Below are 12,052 nucleotides of genomic sequence, written 5' to 3'. Positions count from 1 at the left end.
CTAGTTCAGGTATCACTCCGACACCACTAGGTGGTGTCAGAGCACATCATTTCTAAAGGAATTGGCCTTTTTCCTCTCCTTTTTCTGAAGTACTTTTAAATATAAATTACAGTTTTCACAGAGTCCAGGGCAGGAGGAGTTAATCCACTGGGTAACACTTAGTCATGGGTGGTGTTTCAGAGTCTGTTCATTTTACTTCATGTTTAGGCATTTGAAATTGAGCTTTGTGCTGCCAGCACTGAATTTACTATTGTTTCCTATTCATAGCTCTCTGCAGAGTTCTTATTCACAGTGTTTGAAACATTTTTTTTAACATCTTTATTGCAGTATAATTGCTTTACTATGGCGTGTTAGTTTCTGCTTTATAACAAAGTGAATCAGTTATTCATATACATATTTTCCCATATCTCTTCCCTCTTGCGTCTCCCTCCCTCCCACCCTCCCTATCCCAGCCCTCTAGGTGATCACAAACCACCGAGCTGATCTCCCTGGGCTATGCGGCTACTTCCCACTAGCTATCTATTTTACGTTTGGTAGTGTATATATGTCCATGACACTCTCTCACTTTGTCACAGCTTACCCTTCCCCCTCCCTATATCCTCAAGTCCATGCTCTAGTAGGAAACATTTGTAATCATTGGTAATTGCTGAATATCAACAGCATGCTTGGTGCTAAAAAGCTTGTATTTTTCATTAGCATGACTATCACCATTTTTGTTGCATTAGAGAGTTCATTATTGTAAGTCAATTCCTGATTATTAGTAGTAAGGAACATGATTGCAGTGGCAGTACCTGAATAAGGGAAAGTAGAAAGCACACAGAAATTAAGTGTTAAGGGTCATTGACACCCCCCAAAATGATTTTAAGATATAGAATGGGATGTTAAAGGATTAAAATAAAATGATTATAGCAGTGAAAAAAATACTCCACGGTGGGGCTTCCCTGGTGGTGCAGTGGTTGAGAATCTGCCTGCCAATGCAGCGGACACGGGTTCGAGCCCTGGTCTGGGAAGATCCCACATGCTGCAGAGCAACTGGGCCTGTGAGCCACAATTACTGAGCCTGCACATCTGGAGCCTGTGCTCCGCAACAAGAGAGGCTGCAATAGCGAGAGGCCCGCACACCGCAATGAAGAGTGGCCCCCACTTGCCACAACTAGAGAAAGCCCTCGCACAGAAACAAAGACCCAACACAGCAATAAATAAATAAATAAAAATTTAAAAAATATATGATTGCTACATTTAAAAAAAAAGTACTCAACGGTTTATACAAAACCATATCAAGCTCGTAGACTTCAGAGGGTATTAATCCTGAAAGCCCACTTGATGAGTGTGGAAGCTGAGACCCAGAGAGGTTAAGCGACTTTCCCAACACAGCGGGTTTGGGTGTTTTATAGCTATTTGATAAGGCCATGATTGCCCTCATGTTGTGAGTTAAATTCCAAAGATAGATTATCTTTTTAACTTTGGAGGGATTGCATTGCTTTTATAGCATATAACTATTGTTTCCTTTTGCTTTGTCATCTGTCAGCTGACTTTCAAAGCTTCAAGCCTCTCATCTTTTTTCACAGCATTATAAAATTTGGCCTTGGGCTTCCCTGGTGGTGCAGTGGTTGAGAATCTGCCTGCAGATGCAGGGGACACGGGTTCGTGCCCCGGTCCGGGAGGATCCCACATGCGGCGGAGTGGCTGGGCCCGTGAGCCATGGCCACTGGGCCTGTGTGTCCGGAGCCTGTGCTCCGCAACGGGAGAGGCCACAGCAGTGAGAGGCCCGCATACCACCAAAATAAATAAATAAATAAATAAATAAATAAATAAAATTTGGCCTTGCACAGGGGCACAATTGATTGACAGGTGAAGAAACTGAGGCCCAGTTGAGCTGCGTGGCTCATCCAAGGTTGTGCGTGGTGGAGGGGGGAGTTTAGGATGCAGGTCCCCTCTCTGGGCTCACAGCCGCTGTCAGAACCTGTCTCCACTAAAGCAGGCAATGTCCAGGAGCTGCAAACATAAGGACTTTTCTCCCCCCAAAAAATCTATAATTAATTTTGTTTTGAAAGACTTTTCAGAGTTTAAAACCTCCGTTTTGTGGCTTGCCAATGTGCTGTGATCTGTTTCTTACTGGTCTCTTGTTCTGTGGAAATTTTTCTTGGTTGGCTTTTTGAGATTTAGATTTCCTTGCCAAGGTATTTTTAGAGAATGGAGATCAGTATGTGTCCCCAAAGGGGGAGGGATATATACCTTCAGGCCCAATTATGCAATTAGAATTTTAATGAGGAGTGTCATAAATTCTTGCTTCATTGCAATCATTACCTAGAAGACTGTTCTACTCAGAAGGCTCAGCTTAGGTATCATCATCATTATCATCAACATCATCAGCCAACCACAAGCATTTGTGAAGTGGCCACAGATTATGCAGCACTTGTGTGGGTCCTGGGAGACTTAGAGAGAGAGAAAGAGGAAGGGAGAAAGGGAGAGAGAGAGAGAGACAGAGAGAGAGGGAGAGAGAGAGGGAGTATGTTAGCCCTTGCCTTCAAGGAGTTTATGATCTGCAGAATTGCAGGAAGGACAGGAATCTTGAGGAAAGACAGACACCTCATTTTTCCATGTATGTAAAGTACATGCTAACTCACATATCTGGTATTGTATGCGGGGGAGGGAGACAGTGGTGAGATAAAGAAGGAATCTTAGAAAGGTCTGGTTGTGGCTAACTAGAGGCATGTAGGTTTGCTGACCAGGGAGGGCACAGGCTGCCTTGTAACAAGGCAGAGCAGTTGGTTGGAGGAGAGAGGAAGTAATTGGTGGAGGGCCTTGAAACCAATGATTTAAATAGATTCAGCATACTAACAATGATGATTTGGAGTGCTGGGAGAGGGAAATTACTTGCTGTGGTTGATTATGGCAGAAACTGATAGGGCAAGATTGGAATTGAGTTTTTTGTTTTGTTTTGTTTTGTTTTTGCACAAAGGAGGTTTCAGGTTTGTGAGATTTTGTGCAGATTGAGATAAGGGATTTGGGGGTCATGACTGGTAGAGCAAAGAGATGAGTCTCTTTTTTTGGATAAAATCTTGTTTCTATTTGGAGGGTCTCCTTTTTCCTCAGAAATAATGGCTGATTAGGAGTGGTGTGTGTGTGTCCTTAACCACGACAGGAAACACAGACATGAGACACAGAACCTGCTTCCGTGGCATGAATCGGGGAGGGTCGGTTTTACACCCCCATTACTGCACTTTTTTATCCTCTTTGATTAACTGGAATAGATGTTAATGGGACTCATTATTGACTTCTGCACAGCAAAATCATTTTTATAACTCTTTCCATTGTGTTTATCTTGTCAGTGGAGATGTTTGGCATCTGTTTTTTCAAAACAGACCAATAAAAGTTGTATTTAGGTTTTGATCTGGCACATCAGCATCTTAAATTCTCAACTCTTCTCTGAAATTGGTTCTCGTAGGGCAGCCACGACTGCAAAAGTCAATTAGGGGTGAACGAGGAGAGGGGAGATCACAGCCCTCCTTGCTCTCGCGTTCCCGAAATCATGGTAAACATGCTACATGTGTCCTGAGCCCGGGGAGGCACAGTCCCTTCTATTGCTCTGTCTGTAAGGGAGCTAACCTTTCAATAGTTTTTATGGAAAATGCTGGGGCAGCTTGGGAACTAATTAGAAGAAACCCTGATAAGTGAATGCCAGGTCTGTCCGTCGGTTCTCTTTCCTGTTCTGTGGAGTAGACAGCCAGTCAAATAGCATCCCTTGTGTGGCTGATAATCCTGTCCCCCGACATCTATTAAATGGGATGTCACTTCTCTGCTAGCTTCTACAGGTTTGAGTCTTCTCTGTAAAGCTGAAGTTTCTCTGGGGCTTCTGATTCTCAGGCATTCTCAGTCCATGTGTGAAAACACATGGCAGCCACATTCGGTTCTCTGCACGGCCCAGAGAAAGCAGTGCGAGAAATGCAATGCGAAGGCTGCCAAAGCCAAAAAAACAAGTGGTAGTTTTAGGGTTGTGAGTCTAAACCTGGCGTGTTGTAAGAAGATGTCTCAGACGTTATTCAAAATGCTTCCCCTGTTAATAGACCCTGATTGGTCCTGTAGATTATTGGTGCCAGTTGCTTTTAATAACAGAAAAGTGCTGCATTCCAGCTACGTTCCTGCTGCAGAGCGTAAGTGCTTAGTGCTGTTTCCTTAAAACATTTGAGGTTGATAAATGACAAGCACTTCACTCTGGGTAAAGCTCATAAATCCAGCCCCTACAAAAGATAACAAGCTGACAGCACTTAGTCCTGTTTATAAAGTTCATACACATCCATCTGTGATAGAGGCACAGGATGGATCTGGGAAATAGCACCGCAGCCCGTTAAAGTAATGCAAGAACACAGCCACAATGCAAGATGCACCGTGCGCCCGGACTCCCTGCCATTTGCCCTGCTCTTCAAGGGCATCAGGAGGCCGAGGCCCACAGAGCTGGAGCCCACACACCATGGAGTCCGGCTCCTTCCTGCAAATCTCCTTTCTCCCTCCCTCCACCGCTCCTTCTCTGCCTGCAAGATGAGCCCCTGCCTCGATGCCTCCCTCCCTTCGCTGGGCTGAGCAGAGGTGGGGGTGAGGGGGTATGTGGAGCAGTGGAACACTTCCCCCAGGGCAGAAGAGATGAGTTCAGGTGAACATTTCATCAGCACCAGGGGCTGTTTTCTTTTTGGCAATCTGTTCGGGAAAAATGACAAACCCTCCAAAAAGGCCTGTGAGTAGCATAAGTGCAAAGCCTGAATGGCTTATGTGCTAGCAGGTGTCAGAAGAGAAAATGTTTTAATAAAAAAAAGAAACACAAGACTCATCCCACTGGTCGTGGCTCCTTAGAGACATGGCAGGTATTGTTCAGGGGGCCCTGGCCACTCAGAGCAGGGACTGAACGACCCAGGCCCTGAGTGGCCGTGGTGGGTGCGAGCTGTCACACGCGTGGGGCTGAAGCCATGTACTCAGTACCACACTGAACATTCGATACTTCAGGTAGGACAGTCATGCTGCTTGTCAGATACCAGAAGAGCGCAAAGAGCGTTCCTTCACTTGACAACAGCCTGGACCCAAGCGGCAGACATGCTGTTCCCTCCGGCTGGAGTGACCTCTCTTCCTTCATCCCCTTCACCAGAGGACCAGCTGCTGCCTGGCTTTCAAGACCCAGCTCAGACAGCATCTCCCCAGGGAAGCCACTCACCCCACAGACCTCCAGGCCTGAGCTGTGTTCCCTCAGTCCTCTGTTGGGTGAGCATTTGAGAGGTTGCACTTTCCTTATCCGTTTACCTGTCTTCTCCATCAGCCGTGAATAGGGACAGCGTTTTGTCCCAGATTCATCATTCATCTCTGGGGCCGAGGTCAGTGACTAGGATGTAGTGGGTGCTCAATAAATGTTTGTCAAGTGAGTGATGGCGTGGTTAGCACGATGAGAATTGATGGTGCTCTTTCTGATCTGCCATCCATCATGCGTGGAGTGGAACACAACTGGAGGCTTTAAATGATGCCCCTTGAGAATATAAGAAGAGGCGGGGTTAGAATGAGTAATCACCACCTTTTATTGAGTATTTACTGTGGCACCTTCTTAGGCTTTTCAAATGTATCAGTGCACTTAATCCTGAGATCAATCTGCTAAAACAGGTTCTGTTTATTATCCCTGTTGCAAAGCACAAGGAAGTTCAATAACTTGCCCAAGGTCACACAGCGGCAGCACTGAGATTCATACCTATGTTAGATAACCACTGTTTCTCTCTGCCTTTTAGACTGGTTCCTGGAAGGAATTAAGCCCTAATCTTCAGAAGCATCCATCTTATGTAATGATTTAGCTTCTCTCCTGTACATCTAGAATGGTACAAGTTATGTTCCATCCTAGGGAAAAAGGAGAAAACAGCCACTTAGGCAGCTTTCTGTGATTTACACGACAGGTCAGAGTTAGGAGACAAAGAATTGGTTTTATTTTTATTTTTATTTATGTATTTATTTATTTTGGCCATGCCATATGGCTTTCAGGATCTTAGTTCCCCAACTGTGCCCCCTGCAGTGGAAGCGTGGAGTCCTAACCACTGGCCAGCCAGAGAATTCCCAAGAATTGATTTTAGACGGTAGTTGAAAGCACAGCAAGTGTTCCTCAGCCTCTGTTCTCCAGCCAGACTGAACTACAATACTGTCATTTCCTACAAGAACCATCTAGACCTTTGCATATGCTCTTCCCTCTGCCTGTAACACACTTCTCTGCTCTCTCCTCCTTCCCCAAGGCTGGTCTTCACTTGGCTTCTCTTTCCCACCAGTTCAGATGCCATTGCCCACCCCTTCAAGATAGAGGGTCCCTCCAGTCCCTGATGTCCCTGTTGTGGCACTGGGTGCTATAGTGCTGACCACCACACCCGGAGTTGATTTGTGTGTGGGGTGAGGGGAATGATAATCTGTTTCTGACAGGTTCACACCCTGGGCCTGTCGTCTTCTGTCCCCCATTTATCCCCTGCACCTCGGCTGGTGCTCGGACACAGCATGTGTTCACTAAATGTTTGTCGAAAGAGTGGACGAATGGGGGTTCATACTGCTTTACACTTTTGGGCCCCGGGTTTTTGAAGTGGTCAAGTCTGTTCTGTCGCACAGCCATTGTTTGCCACGTCTTGTGTGTACACACTTGGCGGGTGCTGTGGGGAGTAGAGAGATGACCGGCGTTGCTCTTGTTCTGAGGCGCCTACGATCTAGGGAGATGCTCAGGTGGTCACATCACCTTCCCACATCAGCACAGCGCGGGGGACCAGTGATAGAACTGGAGGGGGCGTGCTCATGCTCTTGCGAGTTGGCAGCACCAAAGAAGCCCCATTGCAACCCAAGACCTCCCGTCCGCAGGGTGTCCCAAGAACCACCAGGAGTAACTGTGACTGGTGGTTCTTGTTTGTGAAGAAGTAGAAACCCAAATTAGGAAGACTAAGCAAGCCTCATACATTTGGGGAAGGCATGTTGAAAAATGCACCCTCGTGTAGGTAACAACACATTGGAGGTTAGATTTAGCCAAAGAGAAAAACTTAATGACTTAAAACTAGAACACTTTATTTTGTAAATAGAGCTAAGACTTAAAATCAGGTGTATTTAGGACATCTCTACTTGGTTTCCTCAGGCACCCTATTTTACTTTGTCTAAAACTTAATTACTCATCTGTTTCCCTCAAAACTTGCTGCTCCTGCTTCTCATGTCTTCCGTCCCTCCTTTACTGGAATCACCTGACGCTCAAGCCAGGAATTCAGGCGTTTCTCTTGATGCTTTTCCAGTTCTCAGGCTTTCTCTCCTTCGCACTGCCTTCATCAAGGCGGGAGTTGGCCTCCCTTCTGCCCTTCTTGATTCCAGGCTCCTTTCCTCCAACCCATTCTCCACCCTGTTAGTGCACATTCTAGAATGCAGGTCTGATTCCATCATTCCTCTGCCTCAGGGTATATGGAGAGTCCTGGTCCATCTCCTCCACACCCACTGAGTTCAGGCTGTCTGTTTCACCTCTGCCAGATGACATGCCGTTCCCTGTAGAGATCATGATGTTTGTCTGTTTTTAGACTTATTTCCTTTTCTCCTTTAACTAATTCTCCCTTGTTCTTTAAAGCTTTTTCCAACCTGGGTCGTTACTTGAGTCTTCGGCAGGGAACATTCTTCCAGAATTTTACATCCTCAGTGTCTAATATTGCTGGGCACATAGGATGTGCTGTGTAATGCTTGCTGAAAGATTAGCTGAGAGGATGGGGAGTTCCCTGGTGGCCTAGTGGTTAGGATGCCAGGCTTTCACTGCTGTGGACAGTGTTCAATCCCTGGTCGGGGAACTGAGATCCCACAGGCCTCGAGGTGCAGCCAAAAAAAGGATTAGATGAGAGGAAGCAGAGGCTTTAATTCACATTGAGCTGTAAAGGAGCAATAAATAACTGGCTCTTCTGAAAATGGGTTTTGTTTTAAGGTGGGAGAAGAGTGTTAAGATACCAGTTACTTACTGGAAAAGGTGTCTGGGGAGTGCTGGAGGAGAGCAAGATGAAAGGAACCCCACAGAGCAGAAAAAGAGGCGATCTGGGGGGTTGCCTACCTTAGACCACCAAGAGGAAGGCCAGTGTCTGCTGTAGCAGGCTGCCAAAGAATGTTTCCTTATACAAGAAGGGGACAGGTCCACCGTAGGTAATTAATTACTCAGACTCATTTCCAATTTGACACCCTACAATTCTTTAAGTTGAAAATCTAAGCCAGGCATTCTGAATCGGTGTGAGAATTTTTCCCTTCTCTTCACTTTATTGCAAGCTCCATAGTAGCAAAGACATTGTCTCTGCATTCAACAGAGATAATTTTGCATTTTAGAAACAAGGAAGTAGAAAACTGCATTAATACGAGATTATGTTTGAGAATTTAAGCTCCCAAGTCAGGAAATCCACTCAGCATTCTCTTGGTAACTCTTGTTTAGATGTACCACACACCCACTTGCAGACAGCCCCATCGTGCCAGAGCCCACCCTGCGGTAGCTATGAGTTATGGCAGATTGGGGATCATTACCTTGATCTTCTTGGCCCTTGGGTATTTCACTTCTCCAAGTTAATGTGTGCTCTTAAGTGTTACATTATCTTGTAGCAAAGTAGTCATTTATAATTTATATACTACGTACTGGCTTAAAATAGAAACGAGAATAATCAGCATCCTGAAGCTCCTAGTTTTCCAAAATAACATATCTTCAGTGAAGTCTGCCTGTAGGAATTAAAACCTACCGTGAATTAAAAAACCCTTTGTCCCAGTGTCAGACTGGGACACAGGTGTGCCAACAAGCATTATTAAGCCTTACAAAAGGGGAAGGAGGGGATTCCCTGGTGGCGCAGTGGTTGGGAATCCGCCTGCTGATGCAGGGGACTCGGGTTCGTGCCCCGGTCCGGGAGGATCCCACGTGCCGCGGAGTGGCTAGACCCATGAGCCATGGCCGCTGAGCCTGCGCGTCCGGAGCCTGTGCTCTGCGTTGGGAGAGGCCACAACAGTGAGAGGCCCACGTACCAAAAAAAAAGGGGGGGAATGGGGGAAGGAGATCATCTTTTTAAAATAAAACATTTTATTTTATTCTACTCAAAATAATTTCTAAAGAACCCACCTTTGTAGTGTTGCAGGGGCCCCACTGAAGTCACAGAGAGGGGATGGGGGCAGACGGGGGCAGACGGGATCAGACGGGGGCAGAGCTAGAGCGTCTTTTGGAGAAGGACAAAAGCTAATCCATATCTCCACCCTGTGTCTGCTGCAGTTTTGTTGTCCTTCCATCTAGGATGCTCCTTTGCTGTTTGACTTTGACTATACACACGGGGAAGGATGGGCTTTCCTGTTGAGTTCCTCGTAGGGAACACGCCGTCCATTCACACATATTAAAAATAGAAGGCCTGCTTGAAAAATCCTCTAGAATCAAGTTTTAGCGAACACCTATCAGATTTTAGAGGTCTAACTTATTTTTTTTCCTTCTTGCTTTTTTTTTTTTTTTTTTTTTTTGTGGTATGCGGGCCTCTCACTGCTGTGGCCTCTCCCGCTGCGGAGCACAGGCTCCGGACGCGCAGGCCCAGCGGCCATGGCTCACGGGCTTAGTTGCTCCGCGGCATGTGGGATCCTCCCGGACCAGGGCACGAACCCGTGACCCCCGCATCGGCAGGCGGATCCTCAACCACTGCGCCACCAGGGAAGCCCCCTTCTTGCTTTTATAAGAAGTCTCTGAACCCTGAACTTCCCCCAGTTCCTTTTCACTGTGCATCTTCAGTGTGCCAGGACCTTGGGTGGAAATTTCTAATGAGAGCAGAAGAAGGACAGACGCCCCTGCAGTCAGGTGGTCTTCCTCTTCCGATGTCTGGCGACCTCGTATTTGAATCCACCATCTGTGACCACCATCTCCGTGATGTGTCTTGTGCTCATCCCTGTACCCAGGTGTCCATTTGAATGTCCACCTGATACTTGGGGGCCACTGACTGGGGTCGAGGCGAGCAGCCGCTATGGGTGGCTGCATCACGGGTGGCTGCCTCACGGGTGGCAACATTTACTAAGCTCCTGGGTATTTTCTTCCCCTATTATGATATTGAACCTGCTTTTCTGGCCACAAGATTGAAGAGCTGAGAAATGGGTTTAGCGGCCATTGCTTCAGATTCTTTTTTTTTTGCAGTACGTGGGCCTCTCACTGTTGTGGCCTCTCCTGTTGCAGAGCACAGGCTCCAGACGCGCAGGCTCAGCGGCCATGACTCATGGGCCTAGCCGCTTCGCGGAATGTGGGATCTTTCCAGACCAGGGCACGAACCCGCGTCCCCTGCATGAGCAGGCGGACTCTCAACCACTGTGCCGCCAGGGAAGCCCCGCTTCAGGTCCTTTTGAAAATGAGGCTACGGGATTAGCACACTACAGTATATTCCTGTCTGTTTATCCCCTGGGTTTCAATACAAGAGTTTGAAGTTACTGCTTGTGGCTGTGGGTGGACACCTCTTCTTTGGCCTCAGTTACACATCATGACAGGGAGAGACCCATGATTGGACTGGCTGGTCTCTCGTGGTTCTTTTTCCCCATGATTTATGACGTCAGTTACAACTTCTTACCCTATGTTGCGTTTTTAAAAAAAATCAAGGAAAACTAGTCTTTACATTTTAAAAAGCTACCCTTTTATTAAAGGGCAGAGTCATGGTTAAAAAACAAATCAACAGCAAAATCTTGAGGAAACGAATGTCTCTAGAAGCTCACCTTGGGTTAACGGGAGAAGCTTGACTCTCCTAAATGTGGACGTTATTTACCAGCTTTCCTAAATTAGCAGCTTTGGGCATATTAAGATTTGTAAGGAACTGTCCAAGGGAGGTATTGTGTATGCTTTGCAGTGATTAAGCCATTAAGCCCTAATTATTATTTTCCCCGCTCATGGTTTTCTGTAGGAAGGTTTACAATTATTCAGGAATTCTGTGCTCCTCAGCCATCTCAGCGTCATCCCCACCTTTCAGAACCTGAGGTGGGGGGAGCAGAGAAAATGTTTTCCTGCGAGCAAATTACCACTTGGGCTCAGCTGTCTTCCCCTGTTGGTTTGTTCCCTTGCAGATGAAGTGGAAAGGGAAGGATCTGTTTGACTTGGTGTGCCGGACCCTGGGGCTTCGGGAAACCTGGTTCTTTGGCCTGCAGTATACAATCAAGGACACCGTGGCTTGGCTCAAGATGGACAAGAAGGTGGGCCCAGACCCTGATGACACCAGTGGGGCTGGCATGGGCTCTGGATTTCCCCTGAACATGTGTCTAGCTTATTGCTCATCATGGGGCATTATGGGTACACAGCAGAGAGGGGGCGGGTTGTGGAGGAAGTTATACGGGACAGGATGCGGGCCTGGGGAGGCCTCACCAGCTACCCCGGGCCTGCAGAACCACCCAGGACTGACCTGCCGCCATCCCTGGCTTCTTCCTTGTTGTCACCGGGTGTCACTTGATTGCTTCAGACTTAATGCTGTCTGTTGACTGAGCCATGAGTCAGGCTTCATGGATAAAAATTACTATTGTATTATCGTTTTGGGTTTTTTTCCCACAATTTATGTCTTTGAAAGATTTTCTCGGGGCTCCTGTTCTTTAGGGAATTTTTTAGAGTCTTTTTGAGAAACACCATGACCCAACTCAATTTATTCATTAACATGATCTAAGGAATAAAGAGTGCGCTGGTTCCCATGGTGAAGGAAGAATGTCTATTTTGTTCTCATGATATTCTGGGGCTCCTGAGGCCTGGTGGACAAGCCTGGACTCCCAGCAGTTCTAATGTGGCTTAGAAATGGATATTGCCTCGGGGAACTGCCCTCTGTGTGGGTTCTTATGTGCTCACAAAAACACTGTCACCTACTTACCTTCCAACCTATCCATGGAGACTCTGAGAGCAGGGCTGTATGTTTTAGTCAGTGACTCCTATAAGACCCCTGAATTTCTAAGTAAGTCAGTGTCTCATTTTTACCCCAAATTACCCCCTGCAATTGCCTACCTCTTTCTATTATCTACTACTTCACATGATAAACAGTGAAAGCCTCTCGTCTTCTACCAGTTTGACTCTAAACTC

The 12,052-nt window shown here is 46.7% G+C and overlaps 1 protein-coding gene across 6 annotated transcripts in view; it reads left to right on the top strand.

The window, feature by feature from the left end:
• Positions 1-12,052, top strand: part of NF2 (NF2, moesin-ezrin-radixin like (MERLIN) tumor suppressor) — an 87,537-nt gene that overhangs the window by 22,898 nt on the left and 52,587 nt on the right. For all 6 annotated transcript variants that reach the window (XM_059040896.2, XM_059040897.2, XM_059040898.2 and 3 more), the window contains exon 2: positions 11,062-11,187. In XM_059040896.2, coding sequence (XP_058896879.1) covers positions 11,062-11,187 — 126 coding nt within the window. The remainder of the gene's footprint in view (positions 1-11,061; positions 11,188-12,052) is intronic.

Source organism: Kogia breviceps, chromosome 15, assembly GCF_026419965.1.
Source record: "Kogia breviceps isolate mKogBre1 chromosome 15, mKogBre1 haplotype 1, whole genome shotgun sequence".
NCBI lineage: Eukaryota > Metazoa > Chordata > Mammalia > Artiodactyla > Physeteridae > Kogia > Kogia breviceps.
Note: the sequence above shows the minus strand (reverse complement) of the source record. Positions and strands in the feature narration are given on the sequence as shown.